Source organism: Cicer arietinum, chromosome 3 (genome assembly GCF_000331145.2).
Source record: "Cicer arietinum cultivar CDC Frontier isolate Library 1 chromosome 3, Cicar.CDCFrontier_v2.0, whole genome shotgun sequence".
NCBI lineage: Eukaryota > Viridiplantae > Streptophyta > Magnoliopsida > Fabales > Fabaceae > Cicer > Cicer arietinum.
The window spans coordinates 70,042,280-70,058,234 of NC_021162.2; the positions used below are offsets into that span (position 1 = coordinate 70,042,280).

General features: G+C 28.4%; 1 protein-coding gene across 1 annotated transcript; it reads right to left on the reverse strand.

The window, feature by feature from the left end:
* Nucleotides 1-2,074: 2,074 nt before the first annotated feature.
* LOC101499143 (uncharacterized) lies at nucleotides 2,075-5,289 on the reverse strand. The gene is made up of 2 exons (XM_004493840.4): nucleotides 4,666-5,289; nucleotides 2,075-2,321 (listed from the first exon to the last, which is right to left on the reverse strand). Exons 1-2 carry the CDS (start codon nucleotides 5,223-5,225, stop codon nucleotides 2,315-2,317), a joined length of 567 nt encoding a protein of 188 aa, XP_004493897.1. The 5' UTR covers nucleotides 5,226-5,289; the 3' UTR covers nucleotides 2,075-2,314.
* Between the last annotated feature and the right edge of the window lie 10,666 nt (nucleotides 5,290-15,955).

Here is a 15,955-nt window from a genome sequence, read left to right on the forward strand (position 1 = left end):
TTTAAAAATATCAAAAAAAAACCTACATATAATTTAGATCTATGACGACACTAAATTTAAATGATTTACCGTATTATTAAAATCCACCTATGATTTATGACAACTCCAAACTTCAGAATTTATCTATTCACACAAAATATTTGATTTGAATACATGTCCAAATAAATGCAATAATCAATGCAGACCTTTCCAAATAATCATATCAAAATAACCAAACTTTTATTTTTGTTAAATCAAAATAACCAAAGTTGAATTGGTTAAATTTACTCGGTCGATTCTCAATTGAAAGATGTTAATTCAAAGCTCCACAACATCTACATCAGGAACATATATAAATATTAAAGTTGTATTTTTACAACTATTTAATAGATACAAAATATCTATCGTCTTTTAATATCCATCAAATATTAATGTGAATTATTTTCTCTCTATGAATTTTTTTTTATATATAAGCGTTCAATATTAAACTTCTCATCACTTGTTTAAGGTATTTAAATTTGTTAAACATGAATTAATCATATATTATTCTATTTAGATTGATTTGAATCTTTTGTTTATTCCTCCATTCTTCAAGAATTTGGATAAAAATTGAGTAAAAAAAGTTAGGATTAAAATGTAGTATTATAAAAATTTCTTTCGTAGTTGATGGATTTTTGTATTTTAATACGTGTCAAATAAAGAAAAATAATTAACCCCACAATACATATTTTTTATCTTTTTTAAACAACATATTTTCATTTTTTTTAAAACAAACAAAGTTATCGTCATGCTAACAAACGTTTTTTGGATATTTGTAAAAGATATTAAAAAAGAAGAAGGAAAAAAAAATTCTGTGAAAATTTTAATTTTTTACGATTTATTGTTTAAATTATACAATTTTCAAAAAAATAAATATCTATATTTAGATTATTGTCTTTGAAATATTTGGTATCATTTTCCAATAAAAAAACTTCAGAACAAATTGCGATTATATAGTCACTCAGTAATGACTCACTCTAACTAAATTGTCGGCTGCGAATATAGTCAACCTAAGTAAATTGTCAGCCATAAATTGTCGGCCGTAATATTAGTTTGTCTCATGGAGAAATATATCAAAGATTTTGAAAGAGGATTTCAAGTATTTCAACCAAATCCAATTATGGATAATACAACCAAAATTAGATCTATCATTGGATGGGTGGTTACAACTATCTAACTTAGTCTAATTCAAAGATGGTATTGTCAATAAGACCCTAACCCTTCAATCCACCACATAGCAGCGTCTTTTTTATTTTTTGAAGAAACATTACAACCTGATTTGAGAATATTCTTCTTCAGATTTAATTTTGTTTTTAAAAATTGAAAGAAAAAAAATAAATATATTTAAAAGTGCATTTATCAAAAAAATATTGTTCTTATAAAATAGGCTAAATTACATTCGTGGTCCCTTAACTTAATTTCAGGTAACGTTTAGTCCCTTATCTTTTTTTTTTCTTTCCGATTTAGTCCTTTACTTCTAATAATATCAAATAAAGTATGAAAATATGAGTTTATTTGAAGATTTGCGTTACGGATTTGATGAAATTTGTATTATATTGAAGAATATAATTAATTTTATGAGTTTTGATTGAAATTTTTTTTGAATTTTTGTTTAAAAAAGGATAACGTTGTTGAAATTTTAAAACATAAAATATTGAATTGTCATTTAAAATTAAAATAAAGGACTAAGTCGGAAAAAAAAAAAAAAGATAAATGACTAAAACGTTACCTAAAATTAAGTTAAGGGACCACGAATGTAATTTAGACTATAAAATAATAATATGTAAAAAGCAAATTTAAAATATAATTTTGGCTAGAAAGAACATAAAAGAGAACATGTCTGTAATAAGACTTTGAGTAAATCATATATCCTCCCCTTTTTTTTTATAAATTTTTATAAAAATAATATCTACCTCTAAATAGGCATATACTTTCAAAACGTTCCATGTCATTAGGAAACACCAGTAAATGCTTATGCGGTTAAAAAGAGCAAGTAACAAATGACTAAACATATGATCATAATAATTGATCACATATAAAAATGATGAATTATTAATTCACCCAGCAAAGATAATGAATTATTAAAAAACCAAGTCTGGTTGTATCCAAAAAAAAATGTCACGCATCCTTTACAAGTATGATTTTAAAGCTCAAAAGACATACAGATGCAAGCTTAATTTTGAGATTTGCACTATGAAAAGCGGAAAACTATCTTTGCTTCACCAAGGGAATGAGATGTTGGCTATGACACCTCTGCTTCCAACCCTTTGAACTTGAAAATTCAATCACGAAATTCTTAGAACCTGTCAATTTCGGCATAAAATTAAATCAATTTAGTGGTTAAGTTGCACTCAATGCAATAAAACATGTAATAAAAATGCTAATAGTTACAGTAAGTTGCCTTTTTCCCAGGGAAAACTAAACATTTTTAACATAATAAAACACAATATAGCACAACGATGTGCCACCAACATGAACAACATCACGGCCACGGCCAGCTTCTTCATATAATGATGACAACAACCATTTTCTGTCCAAGTCTAACATAACTTATTTTTGAAAAAAATAATTATTTGCAAACTACTTGATAATTGGAATTGAACTTGGTTATATGTTCGGGTCAATCATGGACAATTGAAATAATTCAAAAGCTTCCAAAAAGAGGGCAGAAACAGGATGGGCTGTATGCTTTTCTAAAATCAGAAGAGTTAATAAATAGAGTTGGCAATCTTCAACCAAGTCAAAAACAAGATGCTAAATCAAGCTATTTACAAATGAGAATCTGTTACCCTTCAAGGATTCAACCAAATCTACACCAATTGTAATCCCCCATCAGCGATACCATCTCCATCAATTATAAACATGGAAAAGGGTTATGGCTACCCTTTTATAAGAAAAAACTTGTCAGGGTTAAGAGAACATAAAAGTTTTCTTCAACCACCTTTGTTAAGGAATGGTGGCTTTCCTTATAACCCATCCATATAGTCACATATTCTTGACTCTAGAGAAATACTAGTAACTTATTCATCTTGTCCATAAATATCATTGTAGAGAAGCATAAAAAGATCGTAGGTTTTCTTTTAAATTTTAAATAGTGACTCAGAGGTATAAATGATCTCTTAGCAGAGTCCGTTAAGCTGACTAGAAATCTAGAACAACTCTACCTAACATCATATCTCAAATACAGATCTGGGTTGTGTGCAGTCACAATCTCGTGACTACTAGTCAGCCACATCTAGACCATCAATTTCAAGCTCGGTATTTTAGATTTTAAAAAAATTAAAAATTGCAATGAAATTCGGACCATTCGATCTTAATCAACGGTCCAGATGCAGCTGACTGTGTCTAGTCACACTACACACAATCCAAATCCCTTAAGTACAGATAATACAGATAGTTACTAGCTTTACAAGCAAATGTCTTATATGTCTAGCTCTGCATAAATACAGTCCTTTATCACCAATTTAAGCTTTCAATGAAACAGAGAGGCCAAATTAATCATAACAACAAACAAAGGTACATCATGTCCAATGATGTAACAATTTGTCTGTTTAACTACACAACACATAATCCCAATAGTTTCAGCTACAAACAACAAGAACATCCAAAGCTAAACCCCAACACAAAAATTAAAGTTACAATAAGTCTAGAACCCAAATTTTGAGGCCAAGGCAAAACTTGGGAGCCAACCAACCTGGCTCACATGGGAGAATCTCTCTCTCAGCTATGCAGTTCATGCACAAATTTGCTATAGTAGAAAGAAAAAACTATGTGTAATCATTGCAGTTATCAAAATGGAACTATTGGATACAGATAGATTGATTCACATTCCAATATCTATCAGTAAACCAAATTCAAAACACAATCTTAATATGTTAGCCATAAGATCTTCATCCAACTATGATTGATTTTGACAACAACAAATCCGGATCCATTAAATTACCGAAATCCACGGTTTTCGACAAGAATCGTGAATTTACGTCTCTACCATCACAATTAGATAGTTTCGAATCTTGGTTGTTGGATGAAAATCTAACTCATGTTCCAAAGTATATTATAAACCATATTTGTGAAAGTTAAAAAATTAGGGACCAATCTTCATCCAACGACATGGATCCATTGTATGCAACAGCAGCAGAGTTTTGAAACAGTAAATTTGCTACAATAAACAATCGATGCATTCACTACTGTCGGATGAAGACCAAATCAAATGGGAGCCATTTGAAGAAGATCGGAAAAAAAACTATGAATGCGATCAACATCTAATAGCTCCCATTAGCAAAATAAAGCGGTTGTATCATCTATTATCCGCATCAAATGAGGTTCCCCAATATCACAACCTGAACTGGGCATTGAGGAAACCCATTTGTGCCTACAATCTAACCATCCCAAAATTGAACACAAACACAAATGAAACACAATATCCAAATTTCAAACAGCTATCCACAACCATTGCACAACATTGCATACGAGCATACAAACTAAATTAAAATACCAGAAGAAGAAAAAAACTACTGATTAGTGATTACCATCAAACATGAACAAACCAAATAAGCTAAAAACAAAAACATCTAAACGAAATTCACATGACACAACAACAACAACAGCAATAACAATTGTATTGACAAAAAAATAAAAATTGTTAACCTGGAAGAACCAGCGTTGACATTGCGATGAAGAATCCTAGCAGGGGTGGTGCTGAGAGTATCGCCAATCAAATCCCTCAAACCCTGATTCCCAGTAGTCTCTGCAACATTCTCGCTCTTAGTTGGTTCACCGACACGCTCAATTGTGGCCAACTTCTGAAAGTAATTCCCATAAACATACTCAGGTGCAAATCCACGTTCATCGGTGTAACACATAATATGACCATGCCATTCCCAGACAAGATACTCACCATCCTCATCTTCATGACACCCAACACAAACACTGTTTTCGCGAATCGGAATCGCTTCGCCTGAATTCGGTTTCATAGTATCAGCTCTACCAGTTAGGATTCTTCTGATGATTTCAGCTTCCAACCTAGTTTCTTCTAAGTAGATTGCTTGTTTTCCGTCTTGGTAGGGACGGATTTCGTCGTCGGAATCATCCTCACCGAGAAGGAATCTCTCGAAGGAAGGATCGAAGTCAGGATTGGTGTCTCCAGCTTGAAGATGAAGGTTGGTCATTAGGGATTGAAGAAGGTTGGGGTTTGGTAGGGAGCTCATGGTGTTTGATGAAAATACTCAGTGAAATTGAATAGAATGGGAAAGCCAGGGTTTTACGAAGTGGAAATCGGTCCATTTTATAGGGTTTAAGAAACACACACCAAGATATTTTTGTAACTGCCAACAAATATCTTTTTTAATTTTTTTTAATAATGGTTAAATTAAATTTAAATTTATTATTTCGTGTAAATCGTTCAAATATTTGATTTTGATTTTGATTTCATCGTGGATTCAATTCTAGTAATTTTACTGTCAACTAGTTTCATCGAGATTACAGTAATTGTTTGGTTGAGAGTTTTTTTTGCTTGTTTATTTGGATTATTTGAATTAAGTGAAACATTTACGTCTTTTTGTATTTTACTTTTATTAGAGGCATTTACATATAATACATCAAATGATGCTGTCTTTAGAAGAAGGTAATACTTTATTTTAAATATATGGTAACTAGTAATTTTTACTTTAAACGAGTTTGATCAATATTGCGAGAATTGTGGGATGGATAGATTATTATTATTTTACAATTTAACTTGAATTGTTGGAATATAAATGAAGAAGACATTTTATATTAAGTTATATATGATACATCGAATAGGATAGTAATATATTATTTTAAATATAGGATGATATATCGGATAAAGTTCTAGAAAGAGGTAATGTGTTTTGTTTTTTTTTTTTGTTTTGTTCAAAGGAGGTGATGTGTTTGTTTAAAAAAAGTTTGGTTAATATTTATGCAAAAATGTGATAGAAAAATAATTTATTTTACACAGACTTTGACTTGTTGATAAGTTAATTTTTTAGAGCTAAAAGTTAATGTCGTTATTTTAAATATATTATACATTGAATGGAATATCTTCTAGAATAAAGTGATACGTTAATTTAGAAAAATGTTTGACTATGTAGAAAATTGATAAAAAGTAACACTGTAAAACTCAATTGAAACCAAATGTTTTTAGGGCTATGTGCATTTTTCAAAACTATAATGTAATGTTGTTTTTCAATCATGCAATTAAAACCATAATGTAGTGATGTATTTAAAGAAAAAGGTGATACTATAATAATAACTTACTAAAGTGAAAATAAAATATAATGAATGTAAAATTAGTAAAAAAATGGTTAATCTAATTAAAAATAATAACATTAAATGTTATTTTTTAAATTTTTTATATGCATATTTAATTAGCTAAAACTACACTTATTTTAATTTGAGACTTGAGAGACGCTGGTTGGAAATATTATACTAAGTTGTCTTGTTGACGGCATAATATCATCGTACAATGTGTGACAACTGACAATCATGTGGTTTGGTCGAAAAATAAAAACACATACTTGTTAGACAAAAACCAAAATAAAAGAAAAACAAAAATATTATTTTTTACTTTTAAATTCAACCACCGCAAATGCAAGTGCATCACCGCTATAAAATATTAATTTGTGACAACTATCTTATTTTTTTCTATTAACTTATTTTTTTCCATCTTTACAACAAATCATCGTCATAGCATATTTGACCATCATAAATTTTAAGAGTTAGTTTTTTTCTCAAAATTGATCAATATATAACTTAATGTATCCCATTTAATTTTAGATTATTTGATATTTGAAAAAAATAAAATGGAATAGAGTGACAATCTGCTTATATACACACTTATATTTGATGATTATTTCGAATAAATCTTAAAATATAAAGGGTTTTAAATTATACAAATTGCCATAGAGTGTGATCCATTTACTATACTCTACGAGTTAGATGAAAATTAAATGTAAAATTGATATACAAAATATAACGAGTATTTTTAAGGAGATTCTATTGACATATTGTGCACAACAGTAATAGATAGAGCATAGTACACAAAGCTAAAAATAATTATAATCAGTCGTTATATTTTATCAAGTTTTTCTTTGTTTTTGGTTTCCACTCCACATAATAATTTTATGTGAACATCGATGGCAGACAAACACTAAGAGTTTGTTTGAGTAATATTTTAAAAAATTTATTTTAGTATTTTAAAATTAAAAAATTTATTAAATTAATTGTTTTTAAAAACTGTTTTATAAAACTATTCTTAATATTATATTTTTTAAAATAAAAAATATAAAACAAATAAATGGTGTTTTAGGACTTATTTGATCCATATTCTAAAAACTTTATTTTAGTATTTTAAAATTTTAAAATTAAAAAATTTATTTGGATTTTTGTTTTTAAAAACTGTTTTGTAAAATTATTTTTAGTATTATACTTTTTAAAACTAAAAATATAAAACAAATAAATGGTGTTTTAGGACTTATTTGATCCATATTCTAAAAACTCTATTTTAGTATTTTAAAATTTAAAAACTAAAAAATTTGTTTGGATCTGTTGTTTTTAAAAACTGTTTTGTAAAATTATTTTTAATATTATACTTTTTAAATCTAAAATAGCCAAACAGATAAATGGTGTTTTAAAACTAAAAAAACAAAACTCTATTTTATTTCTCATTTTTCAGTTTTTTCAACTATTTAGTCAAAAATTGTTTTAAAAATTAGAGTTACCAAATAATTTTTTTTTAAAATTTTATTTTTCAAAACAGTTTTCTAAAATTTATTTATAAACTAGTTTTCAAAAAATAAAATACAATCAAACAAGTCCTTACTTTTATTTTTTCAGTTTTTAAAATACAATCAAACAAGTCCTAATAAAAAACTATTTTAAAAATTAGAATTGTCAAACATTTTTTTTTTCTAAAAATAATTTTCTAAAATTTATTTATAAAATAGTATTCAAAAAATCTAAAAAGTAAAACACAATCAATATCATTTTAAAATATTGTTATTTTCAATAATTTTGTCCGTACATCTATTACTAAATATTTTTATTTTTAGTAGTTTTAGTGTCAACCAGTTTCATAAATATACAATAATTATGTGATGAATATATTTTTACAATTTGACTTGGATTCTTTAAATTAAATTTGTCTCATTTAAATCTAAAGTGAAAAATTGGTGAATTATTAATTGATTATTAATATTATAACTATTAAAGATTGATCTTGCAAATATACAAAATAACAATTAATATTATTTACTTTATTCTTTAAAGTTAATTGTTCATTTTAAAAAATGTCAAATCTCTTTAAATTTAAATAAAAAAATATTTATCATTATACACTACATTGAATGAATTGCTTTGAAAATGACGTGATACATCACTCTTTTTTAAAAATTGTTTGGATAATATATAAATGTAGTAAAAAATAATTAATTTTGTACAAAATTTGATTGAATCTCGTAAAGAAAAAAGCTAGATTGAATCTAAATGCTCTTAAGGCAAGTTTCATTGACTAAAATCTAAAACATGATTACATTTAAAATCACAGTATATTGATGTATTTTAGGAAAAAAGTTGTTATCAAACCAATAAAAAGATTAACAAGGCGAACGTAAAATGTTATTGACCGTAAAATTAGTAAAATTGATAATTTTAAAGAAAAATATGGAAATTAAATATTATTTCCAAATTGTTTTTGTCATATTAAATTAGCCAGTAACCAGGCAAAATATGGGTACAAAGAGTTTCTAATATGGCACAAATTCGTGCTCAGTAACCAGGCAAAAACAGCAAGGTAACTAGCACAACAATCAGCTAACACAATGAGAAAACAAACATGAAATTGAGAAAAAAAGTTCAGCAAAAAAACCAGAAAAACTGCTGCTGTCCGAGTCCAATTTCTCCCACCTCAGACCTCTGATCGACGATCCAAACGGTCAGAATGAAGTACCACGAGTCACGAACCTGCTGTCCAAATTTCAGCCCGATCCGACGGTGAACGAAGGAGAAATCGCGAATTTAGTGCAGCTGCTCTGTTTTATGCGAAAATAGGGTTTGCTCTTCCTCTCTCACTTTTCTCTTTGCCTCTCTCTCTGAATTCAGCTCTTTCACACCCACTAATCTGACCTCTCTCCACTTGGATAAGTGAGACACATGGACTTGCACATATTGGGCCTTTCTCCACATAGGAAGGGAGCCCAAAACCCAACACATACAACACACCCATTTTCCAAATCAATAACTTGAACTATGCTCACAACACTTTAACAAAAGAGTATAAAGAGTCTTTTAAGTTCAACGGAGGAGAGAGAATGAATGGAGAAAAGGAGAGGGGAGGGAAGGAGAATAGAGATATATTTTGTTCAAAAGAGAAGAGAGGAGGAGAGAAGATACATTTTTATTGTTTTTTTTGTTTAGTTCAAGGGGAGATGAGAGATTTTAAATGGATTTTTATGTTATTTTGGTTCCCTCTCTCATGTTCTCCAAATCCCCAAAAATAGATGAAGAGCAAAACGAGCTCTCCGATGACTTTTAATTCATTCTCCTCCTAAATATTGAACCAAACACATTTCATTTAAAATATCATATTCCTTTCATCTACCTCCAACCAAACACAACTTAAGAGTAACAAAGAGAGACACGTACAAACTTTAGTGTTTCTGGTTGGTGTCTCTTTTAACGAAGAATTAGAGTCTATTGACTCGTGCCATCCTTTACAATACTATGCCATGTGAGAATTTTCCAAGATAATTCAATTTTAACAAAACCCAACAAGTGAAACTAAAAAATAAATGGCTTAAATGCAGTTTTAGTCCCTCTATTTTAACTCATTCGTAATTTTGGTCCCTCTATTTTTAATTTCACAATTTTGGTCACCTATTTTAACTGATTCTCAATTTTGGTCTCTCTATTTTTTAATTTTTTAATTTTGGTTCTCCTATTTTAACCAATTCATAATTTTGGTCCATCTATTTCTTAAAATTGAGACATTTTATAAATCTAATAGATCACATATTTTATTTAATAAAATATAATGGATTATATTTAAAAAATATATAATTTTATAAAAATATTAGATATTTTTTTAAAAAATGGTTTTTAATTATTTTAAAACTAATTAATTCTAACAATAGTTTTATTTATTATTTTTTAAAAATTGATTTGAAAATTTATTATTTTTAGAAGACTTTTTAGTTATTATTTTTACTACTAATATTTTTATCATATTTAAAAGAAAACATAATGTAAATACAAATATATATTTTTTATATAAAACATAATTTAACTAAAAATAAGATATTTTTTTTAAGAAAAAACATATTTTTTAAATAAAAAACAGAATTTAATTATTTTTTATTTTAAAAAAATCAAGAATTTTTAATTATTAATTTAAATATGGTGGTGGTTGGTGGTGGTTAATTTGTGATAATTATTAATTTATGCTTTTTTTAAAATAATGAAAAAAATTAAGTTCTGTTTTTATTTAAAAACATATGTTTTTTTTAAAAAAATATCTTATTTTTGGTTAAATTTTGTTATATATAAAAAATAAATTTTTATTTACATTTTGCTTTTTTATAAATATGATAAAAATATTAGTAGTAAAATTAATAATTAAAAATTCTTCTAAATGGTGGGTGCATGCACTACGTTTAAATAAAAGACGACACCTGAGTTAAAACAATTATCCCTCTCATTTAAAATATGTGTTTCTTGATGCAGACTCTTTCAATCCAACAATAATTTGGAATTCTTGGACCAAATTGGAAGAGGAGAAGCTTTTGAGGGTGTTGAATGAGAATATGTCAGCTGTTGGGTGGAACATTTTGAATCTCAAGGATATAAGTCAAGCTTTTCGTATGCACAAAATTAAGCGTGAAGAGGAATTCAATCCAGTTGTTCAACCTCGAATAAGGTTAAATCCCACCATGATTAAAGTAGTAAAAAATAAGGTGAAGTAATTGTTAGATATTGGGATGATTTATCCTATATCTTACATTGTTTACGTGGGTCTAATGCACATCGTTCCCAAGAAAGGAGCCATGACAATAATGCAAAATAAAAAATGAGTTGATCCCCACGTTTACCGAATGTCATATGTGTATAGATTTGTGGAGACTAAATCAAGCAACTGAAAAATATCACTTCCCTTTAATTTTCATGGATCAAATATTGGAGAGGCTAGCGGGTCAAGCATATTATTGTTTCCTTAACAAGTACTCTAGATACAATAAGATAGTTGTTGACCCTTTAGATTATGTCCCTTTGGAGTATTTGCATATCGAAGGATGCCATTTGGTTTTATGTAATGCTCTCGCCATTTTCCAAAGACGTATGCTTTCTATATTCTTTAACATGATGTACGATTGTATTGAGGTATTTTCCAAAGACGTATGTACATATGTAATACTCTAGATACGTATGCTTTCTAGACTAATGAAATAATTGAAATAATTGAGAGGTACCATGAATTATGATAAAATTGCTAGACTAATGAATTCATGGTACCTCTCAATTATTTCAATTATTTCATTAGTCTAGAAAGCATACGTATCTAGAGTATTACATATGTACATACGTCTTTGGAAAATACCTCAATACAATCGTACATCATGTTAAAGAATATAGAAAGCATACGTCTTTGGAAAATGGCGAGAGCATTACATAAAACCAAATGGCATCCTTCGATATGCAAATACTCCAAAAGGACATAATCTAAAGGGTCAACAACTATCTTATTGTATCTAGAGTACTTGTTAAGGAAACAATAATATGCTTGACCCGCTAGCCTCTCCAATATTTGATCCATGAAAATTAAAGGGAAGTGATATTTTTCAGTTGCTTGATTTAGTCTCCACAAATCTATACACATATGACATTCGGTAAACGTGGGGATCAACTCATTTTTTATTTTGCATTATTGTCATGGCTCCTTTCTTGGGAACGATGTGCATTAGACCCACGTAAACAATGTAAGATATAGGATAAATCATCCCAATATCTAACAATTACTTCACCTTATTTTTTACTACTTTAATCATGGTGGGATTTAACCTTATTCGAGGTTGAACAACTGGATTGAATTCCTCTTCACGCTTAATTTTGTGCATACGAAAAGCTTGACTTATATCCTTGAGATTCAAAATGTTCCACCCAACAGCTGACATATTCTCATTCAACACCCTCAAAAGCTTCTCCTCTTCCAATTTGGTCCAAGAATTCCAAATTATTGTTGGATTGAAAGAGTCTGCATCAAGAAACACATATTTTAAATGAGAGGGATAATTGTTTCAACTCAGGTGTTGTCTTTTCTTTAACCATTTCCACACCCAACACTTATTTTCTTTTTGTTGCACTTGCGCTTCCTCAAATACATTAAATTGTAACACTCACTCGCCAACTTTAGTTATAGCATTAACAATCACTTTCTCAAGTGGAAGAGAAGGTGAATCATAGCAAAAATAAAAAAATAATAAAAATTCTTCAATTGAATCTCCAATAATGTCGACTATAAGACACTTCCCTTCATCTTTGGGGTGGCACATAGCTTCAAATACATTAAATGCCCTTTCTCTTCCTGAAATCTCATCATGAGTTTATCTTGTTCCACATGAATCAAAGGTCCACCGATGGCTAAAAGTGGTCATTTGAGTATGAGTGGTACCTCATCATCTTCCTCTATGTCAAGGATAATAAAATTAACTGAAACAATAAACTTTCCACTTTCACCAGCATATCTTCCATAATATTATAAGATCGTTTGACAGACATGTCTACAGCTTGTAAAGACATCCTGGTGGGTTTGGATTGTCTAATTTTAAAACTCTTTTCTTAATTATAATTCTGATTTGGTGACTTAACTTTTTGAACTAATTAGAGGCAACAATACACAGACAAAGCGAAAGTAAAAATAACACACCAGATTTTATCCTGATTAACCACCAACTTGGTAGCTATGTTCAGTCCCTTCGCAAAGAAGGATTTATCCACTAATTCAAAACTTGAGTTACAACAACTCCTGACCCTACAAATTAGTCTTCTCAAAACAACCTGAACCTATAGACTTTTTGAGGAAAACCATACAATGACCCTACAAGTCAAGTCTTCTCTACACAACTTGAGATCCACACATTGTTAGAGGCAAACTACCCATTTGACCCTACAAGTCAAGTCTTCTCAACACAACCTGAGATCCATAAATTGCTTGAGGCACACTAAAGCCACTATCGGGCTAGGTTACAATAAGTTAGAAACTGATTTGGTTTTGCTTCTACTAAACATATTTGATATAATGTTTTTCCCACACTACAACACTTAGAATATGCAGCGGATAATTAATTTCCCAAACTTGCAAGAATCTGTGAGGAGCAATCAACAAATAATCACAGCAACTAAAATCACCAATCACAAATGACACAATAATTTTTTAACGTGGAAAAACCTTCTCAATGTGAGAAGTAAACAACCACGGGACCAAGCCAGTAATAAAGCTCCACTATGATCAAAATATGGGTACAAAGAGTTTCTAATATGGCACAAATTCGTGCTCAGTAACCAGGCAAAAACAGCAAGGTAACTAGCACAACAATCAGCCAACACAATGAGAAAACAAACATGAAATTGAGAAAAAAAGTTCAGCAAAAAAACCAGAAAAACTGCTGCTGTCCGAGTCCAATTTCTCCCACCTCAGACCTCTGATCGACGATCCAAACGGTCAGAATGAAGTACCACGAGTCACGAACCTGCTGTCCAAATTTCAGCCCGATCCGACGGTGAACGAAGGAGAAATCGCGAATTTAGTGCAGCTGCTCTGTTTTATGCGAAAATAGGGTTTGCTCTTCCTCTCTCACTTTTCTCTTTGCCTCTCTCTCTCAATTCAACTCTTTCACACCCACTAATCTGACCTCTCTCCACTTGGATAAGTGAGACACATGGACTTGCACATATTGGGCCTTTCTCCACATAGGAAGGGAGCCCAAAACCCAACATGACAAACATAATATAACTCCGTAGTGATACAAAAATGTTTGATGTCGACAAATTATAGTCTCATAAAATTTTTTAACAGATTAAAATATAGACATAATGATATACACAAATAAAACACCAAGTTATTGAAATAACAAGACATGTACAAAGTCTCATGAGATAAAAGCACTTATCTGGCAATGTATTTTGAAGGCAATTCACGACCAGTTGTGGTAGATGTTCAACCAATTACAAAAAGTACGTAGACTCATGCTTCTCGTGGGGGGTATTCATGAAACAAATAATAGATGAAAAACTTAATAAAATATAACGACTCATCACAATTAATTTAGTGTTGTGTGTCACGCACAATCTATTTATGTTGTTGATCATAGAAGCTCCCTAAAAATGCCTTTTATCTTTTATACTTAGTTTTCATCCTACTAGTAGAGTGAGTGGATCCAACTATGATACTCGATATAATTTAAATTTTAAATTTAACAATGTTTCCAATTTTTCTTTTCTTTTATAAATAATGGTCAAATGTAATATAAATTTATAATTTAATGTAAACTATTTTAGTCTTTCACAGTAGATTCAATTCTAAGTAATTTTATTGCCAATTAATATGACAAGGATTACCTTAACGATGTAATGGAGGTATTTTTTTTCTATTGATAGATTTAGTTAGATTTTTTTAATCTTTGTTGGAAAATATATGCTTACATTTAATATATTTAATACATGGAATATTATTACTTATAGAAAGAAGTGATATGTTAGTTTAAAAATTTTAGGTTAATATTTATCGATATCTATTATAAATATAATTCCTTTTGTACATAAGTTGGTTGAATATGGCTACTTTTAGGGCAAAGTGCATTTTATAAAACAACATATAATGTTTATATTACAATTAAGGTAATAAATGGTGATGAACTTTCAGTGAAATGTGAAATTATAATCAAAACGCATATTTTCTTAGGAGTACGAGAAAATAACAACGACCACTAAAATTTAATTATTCGATAAATATATATATATATATATATATATATATATTTATAAATTTAATTATATAAATAATATTTTACTGACTATTTTAAATTATAGAGTATGTGACTCGGTAAAATAATAAATAATCATAAATAAAGTGATTTGATATAAACAAAAAATCCATTATAAAATTAGTAAAAGTTAATTATTATGATTTTTTACGGTAAAATTTGATTAATATGATTACAAATAATAAAATCAAACGTTATTTCTTAAATTGCAATTGCCATAGTTGATTGTCCAAATCAAACATATTTTTCCTTTCCCAAATTATGGTTAAATACGATTTTAGTTACTATAAATTTTAAACTTTTAATTTTAGTTATTATGAAATAAAAATACAATTTTTTATTTTCAAATTTAGTATGCATGTAGTTTTATTATTATTCGTTGATAAGTCAACATATATTTTGTAAGAAAATTATTTACAAAAAATGAGTTTGATTTCTAAATTTATATGTTTGTTATTTTTATCTTTAGTTTTTGATATTTAAAAAATTTATATTTAATTATCTAAATTTTAAATTTATAAATTTTTGTGGAATAATTGTTTATAATATTTTAAATATACTTGAAAAAATTATTCGAAAATTTTAAAAATTAAAAAACAATTAAACATATTTTATTTAATCATGAACTAAAACTTTTTATTGGATAATTTTGTAAGAACTAAAAGTTGTATTTTTTTTTACACAACTATAATTGAAACGAATAAATTTTATATATATTAAGAACATATTAACTTAAATGCATTTTTTATATACAAAATAAACTTTTAGTCTTTAGTTTCTAAAATAGTTTTTCGGTTCTCTATAAACTAATTATTGTGATTTATTTTTCTCCCTACTAGTTTTGATTATGACACTCTTTTTAACACATGACATTCTAATTAATGATGTTT

Bases quoted from the DNA above. Each gene is read 5' to 3' on its own strand.
- LOC101499143 (XM_004493840.4), bottom strand. From the start codon at position 5,225: ATGAGCTCCCTACCAAACCCCAACCTTCTTCAATCCCTAATGACCAAC.